The sequence below is a fragment of the Pollicipes pollicipes genome, unplaced genomic scaffold (genome assembly GCF_011947565.3).
Source record: "Pollicipes pollicipes isolate AB1234 unplaced genomic scaffold, Ppol_2.1 Scaffold_4740;HRSCAF=5597_pilon_pilon_pilon, whole genome shotgun sequence".
In the NCBI taxonomy this organism is placed as follows: Eukaryota; Metazoa; Arthropoda; class Thecostraca; order Pollicipedomorpha; family Pollicipedidae; genus Pollicipes; species Pollicipes pollicipes.
The window spans coordinates 7,609,879-7,633,171 of record NW_023596545.1 but is presented as its reverse complement, the minus strand read 5'-3'; the positions used below and the strand labels follow the sequence as shown (position 1 = coordinate 7,633,171).

Below are 23,293 nucleotides of genomic sequence, written 5' to 3'. Positions count from 1 at the left end.
GCTGGTACGTAACACTGGTGGGATTTGAGACAACCGCTGGTACCAAGTTCGACGACAAGGAGCGCTCCATCAGAAATCTGCTGCCGCAAGGATTCGCACTAAAATAATTGTTCTAGCGCTAAATAACATTTCAGCTGCAGTTACATGCCGCTAACCTCGCATAGAAAGACTGGTCCAACTGATAGCCTCTCCTGTGGTGCGTCACCCCAATAAAGCCTTCACCGTCGTACGATCAGTGCGGTGCGGGGTGTGATGAGGGTGGCGCTTTCAGCACGGGGTGTGCTGCTGCCATCGGGCCTGGGCCTCGCTCCCCGTGGCCTCCGACCGAGGACGCGGGGTCGGTCAGCCGCCGGCCGGTCCTGAGTGTGCAGTACCGCCCGCCTCATGCGGTCCTCTTGAAGTGCCGCGTGGCCTTCACGTTGGAGGTTTTGTGTTCCATCGTCTGCAATGACAGTGAGACAGGAGTCATCGACGCGATCAGGGGCGGTCGCGGATTGTGCGAAACCGGGCTGCAGCGCGTTAGGAACAACAATCCGAGTCACGGAGTGGGCTGGAGGGAAATGGTCATGGTGACATATACCTTAAGGTCTTAGTGAAGAGAAGAGCATGTGCCAGGTGTGTTTCTGGGGCATGGAGTTATGATCCAAATGTACTGTGCCAGAGCTATCACATTTGTGGGCATTCCGTGCGGAAACTGACGCCAGCAGTCCAGGCGACCCGCCATGTTAACATTCATCGTTAAGATCGCGGGAATTCCGTTCCATAGGCCCATGGCCATCACCGGCCCTCCGAGATTGTCATCAGCCACGGCTTAACGCCTGCGCTGACACGCGGAGCCGAACACTTGGAGGCACAGCAATGCGCTGGCTGTACCTGGCCCAAACAAGGCCCTCATTGAACAAGTGCTGGCTGCAGGCGCGCAGCCAGGGCCTCGGTAAGGGGAGGGGAGTACAGGGTTGACAAAGAGCCCCCCCCAGACGAAGCGCCGGATATGGCCTATTCGTTAATAGGGGCATGCTGTTCTTTGATATATACATATATACATATATATATATATATATATATATATATATATATATATATATATATATGTAGTGTGCGTGCGTGCGTGCGTGCGTGCTATATTTACCCTCCATAACTGAAATGGAAGATACACGCTAGCACGCGATAAATTCTGTCCTATGTTTATAGTCAATAAACTGAAAAAAGCAAGAGTTAAACGACCGCGTAAATCAATCACCGGTGCTCTTCATTTTGCGATCGTCCAGCCGACTCTGTACACCGACATAACTCAGAAACTTCGTCAGAATTTTGATTTGAGTTGTCCAGAGATATCTAGGACCACAAATGTAGATTTAAGGTCAAAAATGTGCATTAACAAGGCCAAGCCACGTTTGCTAGCAAATGTTCATTCAGCCCAAATCGATTTGTGGTTCAAATTAAGCAAAGTAGTTTCGAGCGTGCGCGCTTGCATGTCTTAACACGCGCCTGGGTGGCCGGTTAGATACCCTTCGCTCGGGGGGGGGGGCAATTTGACTCCCCTGAGATCTCCGGAACTGAGACAGCTAGAAACACCAAATTTACAGGGTGTGTCGACCTGTACGTGAAGTCACTTAGGTCAAAGTTTGAGGTTCCTATGTCATGACCTTTGGGTCAAGTAAGGTCAAACAATGTCAAATTCCAGGTTGGTCTCCAAAAAGCCGCCAGAACCCAGGTAACTGTTTCTAAACAAAAGCTTGCATGGTCACTTAAGGTCAGTGACCTTGTCTGACCTTTTGAAGGTTATTGTGACCAAAATCATACAGGACTGCTCTGAATTTTCCATTTCAATAAGCGACAAGGATTACACTAGGCAGTATGTTCCTAAAAACAAAATGTTCGCACCGGTCATTGTAGGTCAATGACCTTTTCTGACCTCTAAGAAGTCCATGGAATATGCATCATGCGGTTTCTCCTATCAATAAATTATAAATATGCACCAGAAAGTGTTCCATACAGCTAACCTTAGAGGAATAAAACAGGTTGGTTTTAATCTTGGTCTGGCCTTCATATCTGACCTTAGGTCAACGTAATTTGCTCATTTAATATTTGTGTTGCCTAAGAAAGCATCTCAGAGATGTATGGCTTCGTCTAACACTCCGTTGTTGCATCAAATTGAACGATTCCCTGGAAATTGACTTCCCTGAGACCATGGCATAACTTTGAACTGCCGCAGGTCAGCGACCTTACAAGGTACATCTAATTTTTATGCCAAACGATCCACTATTCACTTGTCTACAACTATGCAAAATCCGGTGCGCCTACACCGCGCCGCTCGGAAACCATTCTGGAAAAGCCTTTGGGGGGAGGGGGGGAAATTCGGCCACCCACCCGAGCGCGTGTGAAAACAAACCGACGCCAGACGTCACAGTCTCCGTCGGCCGCCCAGAGTTGTCCCCGCGGTTTATACGCGGCCGTGGCCAACAAGCGGACGAAAATGATGATGCATTTGAAATAAACCCCTGAAGATCTTAGGACATAAAACCGCGCACTAACAGATATTTCGGTCTTATATTTAACCTCCGCACTTTTAGATCGTTGATTATAACGGAATGGCCTTAACAACACCGCGCAGACGTGCTGGAATTTGGTGGTGGAGCTGGATAAGTCGAGGCAGAACCTCTATTTTTCGTGTTGCTGTCACTGTTAACCTGTCCGGAGGAGACCTCAAAGTTGTAAAAAAAATCACCCGGCCTAATCGTTGGACTCTACGAACTAATTATGAAATACATTCAAAAACATTATTTTACGGTGGTCGTTGTTGCGTGCACGGCGCCCACCGCCTGACGTTACACGCAATGGCCACGCCCTTTGGTTTGACGGAAACTGCAACCCAGGCCTTCCTTGCTTTCTCGAGATTGTCGACGTGTCGTTGGGGCTTTACGACGCACTCAGCTGCTGATGCGATATGGCGTCGCCTGCATCTCACCCTGGCCGAGAGGGCTATCACCCGGAGAATCGAGCCCGTACCTCTGGTTTCCCAGACGCGCAATGGTTAACGCAGGATACACTACCGGCACACGGCGCGCAGGCTCAAACGTTTTGATGTTAGTTGTTTCGGCAGTCCATTCTGCGAAAGAATAAACGTTCTCAAGCAAACATGGATGCCTTGTGCGTTTTTAAACTCATTTCGATCCTCTCTACTCAACACTCATCATACCACTTCCTTCCGGGAAAGGGGCCCCGTTCAGTTGAACAATACGACGTACATTAGTGTTCCCGGTCAAGGGCTGAAGGGCCATCCTGTCTTACCACCGTATGTCTTCCGGCTGCCATTCTGGCAACACGAGGCGGGACCCCCACCGATCCGGAGGCCTTTGGAGGGGGTAGATACATAATACCGCATTGGTCCGCTCCCTGACGCGCGAGGCCTTCTGATCCGCGCAGCTGACCCTGGTTCCACGCAGGAACCCTCATTGACTCAACAGCATTCATGATCGCCGCAGGCGGTTAAATAATGGCCACATAGACTCCAGTTCGGCTTAACGGGCCACATGCTGGAATTGGGTTAGAGGGCCCACCGCTCAGTATTGGGAGCTCTGACCGACACGGGGCCCTTCCAATGCCTGAATGGAAGCACTCATCATAAGTTTTTATGCTGCCTTTCATTGTCAGAGGGCTCCGACCAACGTACAAGGCCCCCTGTCATTCGGGCTCCCGTGCCCGTCCCTGTTGGGCAAATATTCCCCTGGCCGATGTGTGTGTCCCTTGTTGACACAGGATACCATGTCAGGCACTGTCGGCTCCTTAACGAAACACGAGCCCGACCGATGTAAATCGCGGGCCCGGCCTAGTCTCTGCTCTGGAAAATGAGCCCCCAAAGCTCAGACCACACGGAGCCGACTGTTCGTTGTTGGTGATCTCTGGCCGAAACAGAGGATCGCTCCTTCTCAGGGGTGAATATCGGTGCAAGAGGTCCTCTTACTGATATTTTAGATCACGGTCCTGTCGGTGAAGTCCTTAATGTGACCTACGGTCAGCCCATCAGTCTTCCAATCGGGCTCTTGATGTTTGGTCTCGAGACCCTTTGACCCCCGTCCGGCCAACTTGAACAGCGTTCCGACTCGGGACCACTTGCCGTCACAGGACCTCTGTTGGGCACCATGGTGGCTGACCAACACAGGAACCCTCATTGTGTCAGAGACCCTGAACATTGCGAATCGCGGGCCCTGACCTCGTTCCTGCTCGGGAAATGGGTCTCAAGGGCGGGCATAGAGCCGACCGTTCGGTGTTCGTGGTCTGTGGCCGACTTAGATATCCGCATTGTCTAGGGGTTCCTAAAACGGTGCAAGAGGATCTCTGGCTGATATTCAAGGTTGTGATCCTACGGGCCCGCGATTTTTTATGTGGCCTACAGCTAGTCTTTCGGGTCCTTACGCCCTCCAACAGGGCCTTTGATCGTCGGTTACAGTGGGCCGTCCCGGGCCCCTCTTCAGGCCTTATCGAATACTTACTTGGTCGGCGCGGGGCCCTTGCGAGCACAGGATCCTCTGTTGGGCGCTGTGGGCCCCTGACGGATACAAGGCCCATGACCAGTGTAAATCACTGATCCCGGCTTTAAAGCAGATTGGAAAGAGGGCCCTTAGCCCTATACCGACACGAAGCCGACTGTGCGGTACTGGTGGTGCCCGAACGACATATAGGCTCATATCGACTCAAAGCATCCTCGATCTGCGTAAATGGCCCTCTGACTGTCGTTAAATCGCTCGTCACCGCGGGCCGGGGCCTCTGAATAAGACTTCGACCAGTCTTTCGTGCCCATAGATCCTTCAAATGTCCCCTTGATCGTCGGACCCGGTGGGCCCTCCAGATTCTTCGGGCCTCCTCGAGCACTACCTCTGGCCGAGTCGGGGCCCTTTGTCAACACAGGGCCCCCATTAGGCGTTGTGGGCCCCCAACCAATGTAGATCGCTGGTTCCAGCTTTGTCCCTGCCTGGGAAGTGGACCATAACGCCCATGCCACCACGGTGCCGAATACGCGTTGCTGGTGGCGTCTGGCCGACAGATAGGCCCTTTTAGACTCAGGGGCCCCTGATCAGCGCACAGGGCACTCTGGCTGGCATTGGAATGCCCGGCCCTGCGGGCCGGGACCCCTGAATGCGACCTCCGTCCGGCCTTTCGGACCCTTAATCGTACGTTCCGAGGGGCCTTTCGAGCCTCTCGGAACCTAACGAGGGGGAGGGGGCGGCACGCACCCCTCTGTGCTCCCCCCTGCCTGCGTTACCGACTGGCTGCCTCATTCGTGCCCCGAGGCTGCGCGTCTGGCGCGGCGTGCATAGCCTTCGCAGAGCCCGCACCAGCTGAGTGGGCGTTATCAGCTGGGGCGGGTTGACTCAGCTGACTAGCAGCTGATTACGCCCACCTGCCGTTCTCGCGCAACGGTTGACAAACCGTTTTTTGTGATCATCCTGTGGCGCCACTGTGCGTTGGAGTGAACGGCCTGTCCTTTTTTTCTTTTTTTGTGGACAATGCAGCATCTAGTGTGTACCGCCGTATTAGCTGGTCAGTAACGTCAGATAGGCAAAGTGCCGAGATACGCAAGGCCCATCCGAAACAAAGACAGAAACGCATTGCCAGCCCGCCTGACACTCTTGGCCAGCTGCCAGCCGAAGGTGTGGCAAGACACAAAACTCGTGTACCGGAACGTGGGCTCACCTATGTTATCACGAATGTGGCCAGATGTGCCGCATTCCCCAGCTGCTCTATGGATAGGGCCGAGCCAGAGTGAGGTCCGACCGCAATACCCAAAGGAAGTATTCCACATTTATATGGAGTTTTGAACTGAAATAGCCAGCTGGAAGACCTTTTGGCGCCGTTCACAATCCTGCATTTCCTAAGACCTAAGCCCCTCTGGTTTCTGAGCTAAACGTCCGCGAAAATGGGGAGAAGTACATCAGAGAGCGTATTCCAAAGTCACCTTGGCATTCATGATATCATAATAACGCCATTCAAATCCTGCCATTCCATAAGCTATGCTGCAATCAAGGCCAGACAAAAATATAATTGTTGAGGCATTGAAATCGGGCGCTTGTGAGCGTGATTTCCAGATATAACTACCGTTGACTGGTTCTCAATAATGCTGTACAATGTATGATGACATAATTAAACCATGACGCATTGGGTAGCATATTTACTCAACCGCGAATTGTGCTGTCGCCGCGCCAGTCGCCACTGTGCTGTCGCCACGCCAGCGTGTTAAGCACCGTGGACCCCAGGGCCAATCAACGGACTGGAAATCATCCCGCTGATTGGATCGCCGCCCGGCTTCCGTGACGGACAAGGACGCCATCCCGCAGCTGATCAGCCGTGCCGAAGCGTTCCCCGACCTTCGGCCGCCGGGTTTAATATCCGCTGCCGCCGTTCCCGACCCGAGGCCGATGTCTGGAAGTCGTGGGACCCCGCGAATCAGTGGACCCTGCGGTGCGTGACAAGTTGTTGACCTGGTTGCTTCGAGTTTTTTTTCGGCTACCTGGTTTGTGTCTCCAAGCTGACGGGACGCATGCGACTGATAAACCGGAGTAAACATCGCGTCCCTGGCGATGAGCATGGGGTGGGGGGTGCATGTGCTAGAGTATACCACGATGCTGACCATGTCCATGGCGTTTTCGGAGAAGGCTCTCGTGATGATGATCTTGCCCTTCGAGCTGTCCTGCTCTTGGATCAGTGAGTCGCCCTCCTTGCGAATCACGTTCTGAAAGGCGACAACGTTGGTGGGTCACACGGAAATTACCTCGGTAGGTCATTGGTTCAAATGTCCGGGCGTTCCTGGCAAACTCCGTTTACCGCCATGGCATGAACAGGTGTCTAAATACGCCAGTATGGGCTTCGTCTCTTTATTTAAGTGGTGCGACCAAACGTGCGCGTCACCGTTGGAGAACCACGCACTTGCTATCAGTCGATATAGAGGTCTTTGAAACTCTCGTTTTTTATCCAGTGTACTTCATTGATTGTATTGCTTCAGTGTACCTTCAAAAAACGCTTTGCAAGCTACGTTTTCGTGCGATTTCTGCAAGTTATAAAATAATAGAAAGAATCCATCGCGGTGCCACGAGTCTATGCCGGCCAATACACTTCTCATGTGAGATTTAGTCTGCTCACCTGCGTTTTCTCTCCAGACATAAGGCTGCTCTCAAATGCCTCATCCACTTTGAATGTGATCTCAACCGTCTTCATTGCTGAAACCGTCCGAATTGTGTACGTCTCTCCATCTTGACTGACTTGTACCGTTGGGTTGGAATTTGTCATCATCTTCCGCGGGATCCACGGGACTCCTGGAAGCGACAATCAGTCGTCAGCCTCTGCCCTCCCTTCTGACACCGCCTGGCACGTTGTCCTGTCTCAGGCGAGAGACACAGGTGGCTGTCTCCATGGGGCGGGAGCTGCGTGAGTGCCGACCAGGTTACGGCGGACGGCATGTCACCAGGTGCTTTGAACCTGGGGGGGGGGGGGGGGAGGGGCGGCGGCAGCTGCGTGAGTGCCGAGCAGGTTACTGCGGGCGGCATGTCATCAGGCGCCCTGAACCCCAGGGTGATGATCATCAGATGCACCCCGGTGTATCTCAGCTCAGGCTTCTCAGACTCTTGAGAGCAGGCCCTCGAATTGTTCCGGTACGGCACGGTGCGGACAATAAGCGTGGAGGCCGAGCAAGCTCTGCAGGCCCTGCCCCTTTACAGCGTGGAGACCGAGGAAGCCCTGTAAACCCCGCCCCGTTACAACGTGGAGACCGAGGAAGCTCTGTAAACCCCGCTCCGTGACAATAGCGCTCATGCACTGAGGCATTACTTTTTGAAGTCGGTATGGGGGGGGGGGGGCTCAGCCGAAAAGTTTGAGCTGTCCCCACAACCCGATTCCTTTCCGGATTTCGGCCACTTTGATTTGCGTCCTCGATGTTAAAATCGAAACACACACTTCTCAAAAATATTTCGTAGGTTAAAAATTGTTTTCCTGCGAAGGAATGAATTCCCGTTTCAAGCTAATTTGAGCGGTCGTTTCTTGAAAAGCTTAAAATGGGATGGAATTCACAGAAAGAAACATCTCTGTAAGCCTTGCCTAGAGATAAGTTATAACTGCCGCTCTCGCTGATCGTGTTGCATAACCCCGCAGCTACGATTATGCAATAAATACACTGTCCACCGCAGGAAAACACGCGTCAAGTTCTATCCGGGTCACCCTGTACTTTTAAAAGCTGTTGCATGTTGCAGCGAATTGTTCTTTATCCCGATACAGATTTTACCATTTGAAAAACTTGTAAAGCATTAGCAGACTGGCCTAAAATATGAAGGATTGATTGACAAAAAAAATGTGTGCCTTCAGGATGATCCTGGCACACATTTAAAATGATGCCAAAAGTGATGTGTTTAGCCACCCACTACCTGTTATACTACTAGCTAAGATCACCGTTCTGTGTTCACGTGGCCCAGAATTCCCTCTTGAGGGGGCTCAGAGTAGCATTGGGGGAGGGGCGCACAGTTCTGCCCAGAGGTCTACAAACTCCAATATGCTTCACTTTGGACGGTTCGTCGCCTCGCTCACCGACCCCGCAGCATTTGCCGGGACCTCAAGCGCGAAACCTGGGATCCGGGACAGGGATCCGCGATCCATCTGTGGGATCCACGTCCCGTGCTTATGATCAGCTGTCGGCTCACTACGTTGAAACGCTCGTGGTTGTCTCCCCGAAATAACGGGCCGGGACTCAATCAAGCCGAATAAGATCTCTCGCCCCCCAGCAAAACGTAACTAGCACACGCCAAGATGGGCGTCCTGCCAGGAATACCAGTGTATCTAAAGACACGCATGCGTCTCGACACTGTTGGCAGCACGTTGAGCTCTCGTCGCTGTTCTCGTACGCAACGTACCGCTGGACCAGTGCCGCGCCGGCACGAGCGCGGCGCTTCTGCGCGACGTCAGGCGAATAGGTCGCATAGGGTCTGATACAGGAACAGAGCAGTGCCGCGGCGTGCTGGGCGACAGTCACGCACACCACCCGGCCGGGTGGGTAACCTTGCAGCCGTCGGCAGAGGTCAAAGACTCGAAACCCTCGCCCGTGGCAACCGGTTAAGAGTGACCGTTAAGTGGCTGGAGCTGCTGTTGGCGCGCCTTGATGTTTGCCGACTCACCGATCGCGCTGAAGAATGCGTCCAGGTTTTCGCTCTTCTCGTGCTGGTACGTGCCAACGACGGACGCCATCGCTCCGCTCAGGACCGCCCCCCGCCCCGACAAGTGACGCAACTACACAGCACAGCGGAGCGGGGCGGCCCAGCTGGCGCGCTGCAGCGCCCGGGGCGGTGCGACCGGGGCGCCTCTGGTGGCAGCCAGGTGCACTGCCGGCCTGGGCGGAACAAGTGTTGGGGGCGCCAGTGAAACCGAGTGCTGTAACAGCGGTGTGCATGTGGATGTATGTGTATGTGTATGTATGTGTGTTTGCATGCATGTCAGACCGAGCAGCGGGATGCAACGGTATGTGTGTACGGCTTCGGTGAGGCAGTATTCTGTGCCTCTCTCGCATACATACCGAGGCAGTGGCGATAAAACTGGATCGGCAAATGGGCATGAAGAATTAACTCTACACTCACGAGACTCGACCGTCGGCCATCCGACGTTTCTCACCCTATGCGTGGCGCTCACGGGCCTCGTGTGGAGAAAATCGAGCTCGTATCTCGATATGCCCCCACCGCCGCACAAATTTTCAAAGGGTTCCAATTTTGCACAGTGGACCGAGGTGAAAGCAGCATTTGAGAGTGCATGTATAGACAGCATGGTGCAATTTAAAACCACAGATTGGACAGAAATGATAGTATTTTCGTCCTCGTTCACTTTACTTTCTTATCTAATACAAAGTCATTCGCTCGTTACAGGTGCCCCGAAGGTACAGGTGCCGCTCAACACACGCCGACCAAGTTCATCGACTTTTTTGCCTCGGCCTTACGGCAGGTGGCTGGTGCCTGGGAGGGATTGTTCGCACCGTACTGCGCCACAACACAACTGCCCGGGCCTAGATAACCACAACACGACTGCCCGTATCTAGATTATCGTGCCTTTGACTCCTTTGACCACTTTCCAGCTGGTTTTTCCACGCCACGGTCGGGTGAGGCAGTGCGTGTACTCTAGGGCTCATACCCAGCACCGCTGTACCACGGGTCTTACAGCTCACGCCCGGCATCGCTGTATCACGACTCTTAGGGCTCACACCCAGAACCGCTGTTCCACGAGTCTAGCTTGTTTCCCTAGACTACGGAGTCGGAGTCGGCCGCTGCGCGTGGTGTGAACGGTACAGTATCCATGCACTTTGCATTTGTTCAAATACAACAATTTGATGACAGCCAGAGCAGTGCCGCATAAATTTACGGGCACTTTGTCTCACTGACCATGCCATTTGGTTTAAAATGGACGCATTGTGCGATCTAAAGCCACCGCTGTCAGCATGCGAACATGGATTGCGACGTCCGTTGGCAGTGATCCAACACGCCGCTCATGGCTATTGACGCGATGTCTAACTGGTCTGATGACGTCACTATTCATCCGGCAGTGCCCCTCACGGCCATTGGCGCCGCGTCTGACTGGTCTGATGACGTCACTTTTCACCCGAACACAGCAGGGCTGCTTCTGTGTACTGTACTGTTAGGTATGTCAGCTCTTTGCGTGGGAAAATTTCCGCACCAGGTTATGGCGAAGCAACGACTGTCACGTGTTCTTTAAGTTCGACATCCAAATTGTGACGTGGATGCAATACGCTTCATAATTTGGCTTTCGTTTTCGTTTTAACCAATAGCACTGGGTAATTTCACGCAGAGGTATATTGCAAGGACAAGGTCCCCCGGCCCAGATTGGCCCTGTCTGGCCGGTTCTAGCTTACCTTACCATGTCAGGTGGGCTTAGCAATGTACCCGTCCTGGTGCTCGTATCCATAATGCTGCCGCATTACCTGTCCAGGGATAAGCGGAAAAATGTACACACAGCAAATGCCCATGTGTACATATGTTCTCACCACTATTGTTGGTCGATACTAACGTATGTTATGTACGTATCGCAATCGTCCGTACCACAGATACTTGCAGATGCTACAGTTCGTACAACGGATTTTTGTGGACGCAAATGTTCGTATCGCAAATCTTAGCATACGGCATGCCTGCAGGAAAACATGGTATGGGTAGTACTTAAGTTCAGACATTTGCGCATGCATCTACATTACTGTTAATGAATATCTGCAATTACGACCATTTGCGCATACGAACACCAGCCTTTAAGAGTATTTGCTTATATGAACATCCGCGAAAAGTGTATTTGCGACTGCACACATTAACATGTACGTCTGTGTCATTTCCATTACGAGCATTCTCGATTTCGAACATTGACGCGCAAAGTTTGCGCACGTAGACTTGCGATGCGTGCATACATTTTTAATGCAATCGGACCAAGTAATTTTCACTGGACCGCCGAGATGACGCATTTTTCGTTTTTTTCGAAACTGATTTCGAGCACCTTACACCGTACTTTACGCATGCTCCGTAGTAAGAACAGGTCATGCAAACTTCGCATGCTGCAGTCCAGTTTCCTGTGAACGACATTCACCCCAAAATAAACTGTTTTCGCAATAAACGTCGGTCAAGCCATGCCGTCAGCACTCGCAAACTCATCGATGTCCTCGACCGAAATACCAGGCCTGGTGAGCTGTGTAGGCAATCAACTTCCAAACAAGGCAGTTTCTCAATAAGAACCTGGATGCCGCATCATTGAGTCTCTACGCTGACTGTCAGGCTGTTAACGGTTTTAGATTTGTCTGGAGGTGTTGCTTTACCGACGTTGTGGAGAACATAATGGTTATATATTCACACTCTATACGCTGATGCGAAAATAAAGTTGGTGTAATCAAAGACACAGCTTAAAATGTCGGGTATTGACAATACAAGCAATGCTTCCTACGTAGCGCCGTTTGCACAGTACCTCGCATGGTATATCAAATGTCGAATCCGTCAGCATAAGGTCTCAAAATGTTCCCAGAAAGCCAAAGTTCAGTGCATTTCTTGTTTGTATCAGTGACCCCTTCACTTTAATGAAATACCTACTTTCTGATGCAGTGGTAGACTGATGAGACCCATCCAGGCTCTCAACTCAAGCGTGTCTGGCCCCTACTCAGCAGCACGATAATTCATGCCCACCATAGCTATTGTCACGCTGCTTGTCCCATGGCACATAAGGCACTCCACCGGAAGACGGCGCTTCACACGGTATCTGTGAAGTGTCGGCTTGTTAGCTTGCTGTTGGAATATGAGGGGCTCAGATCAGCAGTACGTCCAGGGCTTGTCTCGGGGCCCCAGGCCTCCGTCTAAGGGGCCCCATAATCAGGGGGAGCTCGCCAGTCGTTCTCAGCAAGCTCGGATCGCGGTTTTAGTTTGGCAACCGCGGCGCTGTGGGACTGAGTCTGAGTGTTCTAGACTCGGTGTCTCGCTCTCTACGGGCAACCAAACCATCGCTAGGGGTGCCGATAATGACGATGTTGACCCTCATATGCTCTCCGGTCTGGAAGACACAAGACTGCTGTTGTTTGTGCTCGTGGGCATTGTGGTGTGGCGTGAGGGCTGGTGCGTGCAAGTTACTGAAAATAGGAACTGTAGACTGACAAGATTTGTCGTTGGCCGACTCGCGAGAAAGACTGGCACGAGCCAGATCTACATTAGTCTAGCACACAACCGGCCAGAAATCCATTTCAAAGCTTGATCATTTGCTTTTCGCAAATCATGCAATTTTTACCTATTTCTATGTAGGTTTTGGCGTGCATTGGTATCTGAGGAAAAGTGTATTAACTCACACGCACAGCCATCATTTTATTTTAAGCCAGGAGTAAAAATGTTGTCAAAAAGTTTACGAGGCTTATGTTAGACCATACCAAGAATATTGTGAACAGGCTTGGAACTCATGCTTCCAAAAAGATATAGACAGGCTGGAGAGAGTACAGCGAAAAGCAACTAGAATAATAAATATGATTGTCAACTTAGATTGTAAGACAGGCTTATGGCCTAGGACTTGCATTCACTGAAGCATCGTAGACCTAGAGGGGATCTGAAAGGGGTTTTCAGGATTACGACAGGGATAGACAAAGTAAATCTACAAGGAGCATTGGGCATTTGGCCGAGACTTAGAGAAAACCAGTTTCAATTAGTAGAAAGTGGGAGTAAAACTATTAAGAGGCAGATGTCGTCTGGTCAAAAAGTGACAAATTATTGGAATGGATTGCCAACGAAGCTGTAGGAAGTTCCTCGCTAGTAAAAGTTAAAAATCATTTTTAAAAGTTCCATCTGCCGAAGAATCTCATTTATAGCTAACTTCAGGCAGGTCAGATGGTAAATTGGTCTCGAGGAGGTGCGTGGAACCTGAGGTAGACCAACCTCGATAGGCCCTTGTGGCTCTTTTTTGTTCTCATGTCTTTAGTTCTCTTCATGTCCCTCTATATCATAAGACCACTGAGCATGTGATATTGATGTAGGCCATAACCTACCTCTATGGGTACCTCCTGCAAAACGTATGCTGAGATAAAGCGGTAGTATTTAAGTCATTTTGGACGCAGAACCATAGTGTTTGACTGCAACCATATCGTGGTATCTTTTTAATGCACGATGAGGCCACAATAAAACACGCGAGAACATGCAAGGTCATATGAAGTCCTTCAAGCTTAATGACTTTTATCGTCAGAAGCGTAGAGGCTAAATGAACTAGTGCGACGCGTGTAACCACCTCTATGTCGTGTTTCTGCAGCTAATGACGTATAGTTTCATGTACCAACGTGCCTGTTCTCAGTTTGTTACAAACACACTGCCAGGCGTCGAAGGGGACTATGTATAATATATACATTGCGATCTAGTACCTGTAGATGTACAACACACTATTTCTGACCACAGAAATAAAACTGCACCAGCCACTTAAACTCAGTATGCAATTGACGTTTTTCATTTGGATGGCTTATGAGTTCGACTGACCTCAGCTGACCATTACGTCAGTCTACATGGTCTTTTTTGTCTGTAATGCTTTTGACCCCCAGCCGCACCTGATAAGATGAGCTTAGTCATAAGCACATTGCGAAAGAAAAGAAAAAGCATCATTTTTTGTAGGCTACTGGTAGACCAAATTTGGGCCTTCACAACGTATCCTTGTTTGCTCATACAGCGTCTGGAAAATGTAAATCCCAGGGGGGGGGGAGGGGAAGCCAAATTTCCCTCCTGGCCGGGCGCGGTTGTCTCAGGCCGCCCGCCGCGAGCAGGTTAACGTCTGACATCTAGGGATCTAAAATATGCGGTGTTTGGTCACTTGATCTCAGCGCAATGTTCTTGCAAGCGTTCGTCCAATCCAAGCCGTGAGTCACGACTCATGACTCACGAGTGTGACCAACCACGCCCAATCCATGGACGTTTACAGCCGTGACCGAATGGACACGCCCAAGTCCAAAGACTTTGAAATTCTGTTGCGGTCTTGCGCCGGCGGGCCAGCGGCCGCGGTCGGACAGCACGTCTATCAGAACCACCGCGATCCGCCAGGCGAAGTCGCCGCTTTCAAAGTTGGGTGGACGACAGGCGGACACCGGGCCCCTCCGCTGCGGACGGCCGCGGTCGGGGGCGGCTCCGGCGCAGGCGCCGCCGGCCAGACACTCGGTCGATAGGACTGCGGCTACGGCTCGGGGCTGTCCGTGTCGGCCGACACCATCGATTCACGGCTGGGACTGTACGCAGGTGGTGGCCACCCGGCGACGAGGTAGGAGCGCGGCCGTGTGGGGAGTTCCGCGGCAAGTGACGTCCGGCGCAGTGCTTTGTATGTACCTGCCAGCTTTCTAGACGCCGGCTGTAATGGACCACATGATTGTTTATCGCATCTAAAAACGTTTGCTGAACAATGTTTAGAAATGGCAACCATCGCAGCCGTGTCGCATCTCCAGCACCTAGTGCTCACGCGCTGGCTGAATGCGATTTCTTCATCTCGGGTAATTTAGGGTTTACCTGTAAGTGACTTCTTACTTTTTAATGCCAGAGACACCTTCCCTCCACGCCGTTCGGAAACTGCCGTGACGTTAACACGCCAAACCAGTTATGATAGTCCGAATGAAGATTGCGTAAGCCGGGTGGTGTCGCCTCTCAATGCTTACACAACCTGGCCATTTCGTACTTCAAGAAAACATGCGGTGCTCATACTGCCATGCATTTATGCAGACCACCAAGGCAAACCGAACAGGCTCCCCCAACTTACTTTGTGAAATCATGGCCCCGCATTGGGGTCCACCGTTCGATTACTTTTGAGCTATTCTTGTGTTTTGACCACAGAAATGGCACCGAACTGAAATGGGTTCAGTAGCATTTGCGGCGTGATAATGTCCATGGCAATTGTGGATTTATAGACCCAGCCCTCATAATAGAAAAGAAGGACCCCACGAAAAATGTTTGTAGTGCAGGACCCAAGTGTGCGAGACCAATGGTCTTTTTTGGCTATAAGCGGCCTTGACATGATACTTTCAAGCAAGCACTTCGGAATAAGGATACGGTAGTTAAACATAAGACTACTTCTTGAAGAGCATCGTGTCAAAACGAAAGACTTGGTTGAAAATTGAGCTTTTTACGCACAGTTGCGCTCTTTCAGCTGCAAAAAAACCCTTTCGTAATTCCCGTCCCTCATTCGTGGATAGATTGAATTTTCCGCTGGTTTCGGCCTCCTTTGTGGTGAGACTCTAGCGCATCTTTGTGAGGCGATTTGCATTAGTGTTGGGATTAATGGAATCTAATCCAATGCCTTCGTAGTGCGAAATTTTGGGTACAGATATAGCTTAGAAAAGAACGCGCAGTAAGGTTGAAAATCTAGGCAGGGTCTAAAAGACCGGCATATGACGCAGTCACGCAATTTTTCCAAAACGGCCCGCCGGGTCGCCTTGGAACCTTCACCAATCGATTCCGTGCAATGTGGTGAGTCATGGGGAGGCAATGATGAGACCTGACCCGAGGTGAAACACCTGGAAAACGCGAAGGGAAAATTTTACATGCAAATGCAGACAACTCAGATCTCAGAGCCTACAGAACCGATCACTGTGAAACCTTCACCATTAGATGACCCATGCCTGATTCCCTGTCCTGCTCTAAATTTGGTGACGTTAGGTCAGGTAAAAAGTCGTCAAATTTCGCAATGTCCAAAATTCTCGTTTACAGACTATTTATACCTCAGATTCTACCACGCCGATAGCTGTCAAACCTTCCATTCTGTACGCCATCTACCCAATTTCTCTGTTGAAGTGCAAGCATCCAAGTATGGTGTCATTTACAATTCTTTCGTTTCTTTTATGTTTGTTCCCAAAAAAGGTGCAGTTTGGAATGGTCGGCCCTATGATGTTAAATTTCTCCTCAACGAAGATGCTGTGCTGAAAATAAGGTGCTAATTGTGCATGATGTAGCCATGATTAACACTTCCGCTGAGGAGAAATTTCGCCTAATAAGGTCAGCCTCACCAAGCTGTACATTTTCTTGGGAACAAACATAAAGGAAAGGAACTAGTTATAAATGGCACCATACTTGAAGCTTCAACAGAGATTTAGGGTAGATGGCGTACTGAACGGTAAGGTTTGGCAGTTATCGGCGTGGCAGATTCTGAGCTATAAGTAGTCTACAAGTCTACAATAACTTTGGACGTTGTAAAGTTTGACGACTTTTGACCTGACCTAGGGTCACCCAATTTTGAATTTCAGCCGGCAATCAGGTATGGAGCATCTAGTGGCGAAGGTTTGGCAGTGATCGGTTCAATAGTTTCTGAACTGTAAGTCGTCTGCAAGCAAGAATTTTGGACTTAGTGAAATTTGACGACCTTTGACCTAACCTAGGCACCAAACTTGGAACTGGACAGGAAATCCGGTATGAGTCATCCAATGGTGAAGGTTTCACAGTGATCGGTTCCGTAGGCTCTGAGATCTGCGTTGTTTGCATTTGCATGTAAAATTTTCCGTTCGCGTTTTCGAGGTGTTGACCTCAACTCAGGTCTCGATATTTTCTTTCCCATGACTCACCTCATTACACGGAATCGACTGGAGAAGGTTTCAATGCGATAGGACAAGCCATTTCGGAAAACTTGCGTGCCTACGTCATATGCCGGTTTTTTAGACACTGCCGAAAATCTGCGGTAGAGGAGAGAGCAGTAGACGTTCTACGAGATTCACGAAACAAAGACGAAAGTTGCGCATTCACAGGGCAAGGTTGTTACAGGCTTTCGGCTGGGCGAGTGGTTGGTGGGGCGTTTTAGGCCCGTGGAGCTTTCGTTCAGGTTACGAGGTATGTAATGTGTGGGTGGTATTCAAGGCAGAAATGCGTTTTCGTGCCGGTCGATTTGAATGTGTGATGTTCTGATCACTGATACAACCAGGAAGTTGGGGTGTGTTCTAAGTGACGGGCTAAGACCTGGGTGTGGCCCACCGATGCCATCGGCGTGGCGGGGTTGACGGGATTGGAGTGGAGGCTATTGACCGGACGTGTGCTTGGCGCTGGGTGGATGTGGACGTCGCTTTGATATCATTCAAGTTTTGGTCAAGCTCATTATGTTTACTAGCACTTAATGGATTAGGAGCTTGGTCTGTTCCCCTAAAAAGAAATGTCAAATCTTTCTAGAATGTAGTTATGACCATGCTGCCTCAGTCATTCCTCAAATTTTGATGTTCATCAATATAATTGATATAAATGAATATGGTAGCATTGAGCAATAGTATATGTAATGTCAACCTAATACCTTAGTTGTTAAGTACATTTGCAAGGAGCATTATTATCTAAAAGAATGGCAGAAGTTTCTCACAACTTGTGTAGACTCCAGAAAGACTTCTGCTGTTTGTTTTGATCAAGGTATGTTGTTGAAACATCTAAACATCTTTATTTCCACTCTGGTTTTTCTCCAAGGAATAAGGCCATTACTGCTGTCTTACCTATGCCAATCTAAAACCCAGGAACTGACTAAAATATTCATCAAGATGGGATGATGCCTGGGTGTCTGGCCTTTACTATCAGGCTAGGTAATCTGGCTGGTCTTTATGGCCTTATGCTCCATGCAATATGGCTGGCAGTGATGGAGCATCAACCAGTGCAATAATATATATATCCACTATGCCAGATGCTTTTGTGACTGGTATGCTGATCCCTTTGTTTGTGTTTGCTGAAACTTATGCTTGAGGGCCTGGCCAATTTTTGCTGAATTTTGAAATTGTTGACATGAAAAATGCTTCACTGCAGGTCAGAATTGACTGCAGTAACATTATACACTGAAACATCAACTATGCACTGAAATTGGCATTAGTGGTGCATCAAACTCTGAGTGCTGGGATATATCATGTATATACACTGAAACTTTTGCCATGACATGACTGATGTATGCTTATATATAGATATGGTTTAAATTATTTAATGTTGTTAGGGCCATCAACATGTCTGCTGTTATCAAAATGGACAATGGTTGACCATGTTACCCTTGTTGCATTTGATACACCCAAGAAATTTCAAGAGACTTGAGGATGACCTTGTATTTTGCTGGCACTATAAATGCTATGCCTCACATTCAGTGCAAGGTTTTGAAAATGTTGCTAATGCAACATAGATTAGAAGTCATCCCAAATTTGGGTAGCCTTGGTTATGATACTGCTTATACAAAATGTATCAGATTCAATGAATAAATCTGTTTTCATTTGTCATTCATTTTCCTTTAATTCCTTCATTTTGATAGGCATGCAGCTTGCTTCAAGGAGCAAACTGTGCTCCTTGAGTTTTTTTGTGTTAATGGGTCAAATACCAGGCAGTTTTTGTACAAAAATAAGCCTGCCAAACAAGCTTACTGCTGCTTGCATCAGTGGCACATTGCATAAAGAATGAAAGTTTGAAATAAAAAACATTTTGAAGCACAATTTGATTTGTTAGGTACATGGTTGTGTGACTCAAATATCATGGGATTGATCTCTGCGTCCAGAATATAATACAACTAAGCTTTATCTGTTGCTTGCATGATCACAAACCCCATCTGATCATGTCAATCTGTTGTATCCCTGCTTGTAGATTGATGGTAAGTGGGTAATGTCTGTTGTGTTGCATGTCTCTGTTGAGCCACAAACCTGTCAGATGTGTGCTAGATTGAATTGTATAATGTTCCCCAGTTGTTGCAGCACCTGAGAAGTGATGTGTTAGGAGACAACTGTTTTGTCATTGTATTGAAATTGTAGTGTTATTCCAGGACCATGGCTGTAGTACTTCCAAGTATGCAGGTAACCATATGAAGAGCCATTGCACGGTGTGCCCACTCTGAGCACAGCCTAGACTGCCCACCACTTCTGCTGATGCCAGCTTTGGAGTAGGAGCACAGCCTGCTGCCACAAAGCCCGCTATAGCTTTTGTGGCATGTTTTGCCTCTTTTTCTGCAGATGGTGTCTAATTGGTAGTCTTCCACACAGATCATTATTACCACTATAAGCATGGTGATGGCCATTTGGGCGGCCACCACATCTTGCGCAATTTGTGGGGGTTCTACGTGCTGGGAATTGCTCCATTGATAAGTTGTGATATCTTTGCTCACACATGTCCTGACCATGTCTGAGTTCTGTCTTACAGCCAAAACATGAGGCAGTTGGTTCAGTCTGGGCTCAGCTTAGTTTAATTACATTAAGGTGTCCTTATGGATGTGATAATTGCATTGCATCCTTATACACACCCCTGAGTTCATCAATGCAGTTAAGTCACTGTAGGCATCCACATCCTAAGGCAGGCAAGGACTCTCAGCCTACAGCTTCAAGCTTTTGCCACACCAACTGGAACAAACACGGTTTGGTCGCGCACTGGCTTGCACATGCGGAGCTGCAGCACGCCACGGGGACATGCGGCGCCACACACAGCACGTCCGCTCGCCGCCGTGTCGCGGCAGGCGGCTCACGAGATCGAGCTGGGCGGCCGCGCTGGCCTGGCGCGCCGTCCAGGTCACCCGCAGCCCGCGCCTGGCCCGAGCTGCGACCCCCGGGTCCAGGTCACCTGCAGGGTGGTGCCTGGCCCGAGCCGCGACCCCGGGCCGGCTGCACCCTGGGAACGTCGCGCGCCGTCCGTGTGCGACCGCGATGACTGCTCCGGCTGCGCGGCCAGCTTTCGCTCCCACGCCAGACTTGTTCGAGGTTCTGCCGTGGCCTTTGCCCTAGGTCTGTGACTCTTGTAGATTGTGGTGGTATCTTGGTCTCAGTTTTTATCCGAACTGCGGGCGGATTTGGTTTCAGTTGCGGTTTCTGCTCTGCCATGGATTTCGTCGATTTCGCTTGAGTTCCTGATCATTTCCATAATAGTTTCGGTTTGATTTGAGGTTATGGTTCTGGTCGCAACCCCCGTCTCTGTTTTGCCACAATTTTTGCTCTCAGTTCGGGGCTCCTGCCGATTTGCTGCAATCGTTCTTCGTCGCACCACGTGGTCTTCCACGTGGTACCGCGTGGTACCACGTGGTACCACGTACGTCGTACCACGTGGTATCACAATTTCTTCCCTCTGATCTTTAATTTCCAATTCATTGGTCTAGACTCAATTGCGGTCGTTTGACGTAGGCATCCTCTCTCGGTTTTGTCGGCTGACTCGGTCGGAGCTCTCCCGCCACATCTCCGGCGCCCGTTTCTTGCGCTCGCCGCCGCCTGTGACGGCTCGCCGGGTGTTGCAGATGTCGAACGTGCAGCAGCAGCGGGTGTTGGTCGAGCAGCTGCGCCGTGAGGCGGGCATACGGCGCATCAACGTCTCCATCGCCGTGGAGGACATCAAGGTGAGCCGCGGCGACAGCGAGCTGAGCTTCGGTCAGGAGAGGCAGGGGTCTTGGTAACGCTGGCTGGCGGTCGAGTCGAGCCGGCGACCGGGATAGCGTGCTGGCGATGGGAGGGTTTGGTTGCGTTGGACCGCGGTCGTATTTGTTGCGAGTTGTAAAGGCATGTGCTGTGGATAGCGATTGCTGCGGCTTGGCTTGAGCCGAGGGACCACGTAGGCACCATATGGGCCGAGGGACGGTTGGGGCCAGTCGCTCAGGCACCAACAGCGGGCGGGCGCTGTGACCATGTCCGCGGTTGCCACAGTCCCTCGTGCGCGACGACGGCACCATTGTTGCCTCCTGAGACGGGAGAAGGCCGGCCCTGTGTCCGGAAATGGTTCCCGTTCAGTCCCGAGCGCGCCGAGTCGGAAGCGAAAGTCCGATGGCGCTCGCAGTCGGACGGCGGGCCCCCCGCAGTCCGGAAATGACGCCGTCGTTATCTGCTCCCCTGAGTGGGCAGCAGCCCCAGCTGGGCTGCCGTCGTGCGGCAGGACGCCCCCGCTGTGGTGAGATGGCGCCACCTCACCACCCTGAGTCGTCCCCCGCCGCCGCCGCTGGTGAGCGCAGCGGGAGCCCCGGTGTCCGGACATGACGCTGCCGCCGGCTGCCGGTCGTTCCGTCCGGTTCCGGACGCGCTAAGTGCCGCCGCCCTCTGCGGACAATCGGCATGCTCCGGTCGATGTCCAATCGGCCAACGCGCCCCGCCCGCGGCAGGAAGGCGCCACCCCGGCCCCATCAGGGTGTGCGCCCGTGGTGGGATATCCTGGGCTGGGCGTGCCAGCGGGCCCGGCGACGGAATACTATGGCTGCTCGTCGTGGCTCGCTTTGCCGGTAGGGGTATTGCATTGTGCTGTGGTCTTGAGCTAATGCATCGGCCGTCATGATACCGCCGAGTGTTCGCAGAACACTGGGCATGGTGACACAGGGCCCCAATTTAAAACGGCAGCCTTCGTCTCGAGGAAGCGTTTTTAAGCCGGACAGTGAGTTGATCTGGTTTAGGACCCTTGGATATGGTTGGGAGAAGGCTTTGAAAAGTAAGACGTTTGTGAGATACCTCTTGGACTCTGCATTTACAAATGCACACTAGATATGACAATTATATGACATCAAGAAAGGTATAGGTAATAAATCGGCATGTCGCAGGCGCCTTGCTCAATGCGAGACGTTTTTATTGTCTGTTATTTTTTTAGCTCTGGTGCAGCTTTCATTGAAATGATTATCTACGAAATACTTAATTTGTTATGACAAATATGGGAGGCTTCATTGCACTTTCTAATTGTGGGTCCAGGTTATCAAAGTTTCAGGGTACTTTAATGAACCATTGTACAAAAAAAGTAGTGAAAATATTTGATTTGGCATGCTGCAACAGCGCCCTCGTGAAACGACTGACAATGCTCCGGGTCAAAGTACGTCACTCGTGCGCAGCTCCCCTCGGCTTCTGCTGCAAATCCGCGTTTTTGTTTCAGAAATACATCGTGGACCACGAGCAGGACGACTACCTTCTGGTGGGATTCTCGTCTCAGAAAGCCAACCCCTTCAGGGAGAAGTCCTCCTGCAGTGTCCTTTAACACAGGCGAGTCCGCATTATCCGCGCCATGTTTGACGCTTATCGTTTGGCAGATGTGCAACTGGGAAGTGACGCCAGTTGGGATATGCCTCGTTTGGTTGGAGAAGTGTTGGTTTTGTCGTATGGGCGCCATATGACCAAGGTAGTCAGCGCGCCCTAAAGCCCAACCCATCATCATCATCACAGTTGTCCCGTTCTCATCGTGGAGTGGTGCACGGTGGTTGTAGGTTTCGCTTTACGTTGACCGTAGCCCGGCTGTGGTCGGGTTCTACACTCAACCAAATGTAATAAATTTCAGCTGATTTCATGGCTCGTAGCAGGGCCACACATTCCGCGCCAAGTGCGCCGTGGCCGTCACTAGCGCACTCTGTGTATGGTTTCCTAGAGCTATCCTGTCTGGTTTCCGATGGTGTCCGTCAGCGTCCGCTCCCTGGGTGGCCACAGCACGCCACCCCTGGCTGACGCCGTGCCCCGTTGCAGGTCTCGCCGCCTGAGGCCTCTCTTCACCATCGCCGCCACCTCGCACCCGGCCGCGCTGCTTTGTATGTTTTATCTTGACGGTGCCCGTTCGGCGCCCGCCCCGGCTTCACACGCGCGCGTGCCCCCGCGGCGAGCCCCTGTCGCCCGGCCGCGGCCAGCGCCATGCGGCGCCGGCCGTTTCTTATATCTAGACTAGTCTTGCGTGTGAGCTGAAGTACTCTGCCGTGACATCCACAGTATGCTTTGGACGTGGGCCTGCCAGGGTCGGTGGACCATCAAAACCGGACGCGTCGTCGTCGTCGCCGCAATCGTCAGTCATCGACCAATAAACAGGAAAACGTAACGGCCGTGTCTTGGGTGGTGTGGGTCAGGTGCGATGTCGGTCATGGGGGGACGTCA

The 23,293-nt window shown here is 51.0% G+C and overlaps 2 protein-coding genes across 2 annotated transcripts; one reads left to right on the top strand and one right to left on the bottom strand.

The window, feature by feature from the left end:
- Positions 1-5: 5 nt before the first annotated feature.
- LOC119099436 (fatty acid-binding protein-like) lies at positions 6-9,267 on the bottom strand. The gene is made up of 4 exons (XM_037222594.1): positions 9,156-9,267; positions 7,138-7,310; positions 6,629-6,730; positions 6-442 (listed from the first exon to the last, which is right to left on the bottom strand). Exons 1-4 carry the CDS (start codon positions 9,223-9,225, stop codon positions 383-385), a joined length of 405 nt encoding a protein of 134 aa, XP_037078489.1. The 5' UTR covers positions 9,226-9,267; the 3' UTR covers positions 6-382.
- A 5,491-nt stretch (positions 9,268-14,758) lies between these two features.
- LOC119099452 (guanine nucleotide-binding protein subunit gamma-1) lies at positions 14,759-23,237 on the top strand. The gene is made up of 5 exons (XM_037222605.1): positions 14,759-14,778; positions 19,258-19,288; positions 20,710-20,808; positions 22,314-22,420; positions 22,895-23,237. Exons 2-4 carry the CDS (start codon positions 19,262-19,264, stop codon positions 22,413-22,415), a joined length of 228 nt encoding a protein of 75 aa, XP_037078500.1. The 5' UTR covers positions 14,759-14,778; positions 19,258-19,261; the 3' UTR covers positions 22,416-22,420; positions 22,895-23,237.
- The last annotated feature ends 56 nt before the right edge of the window (positions 23,238-23,293 follow it).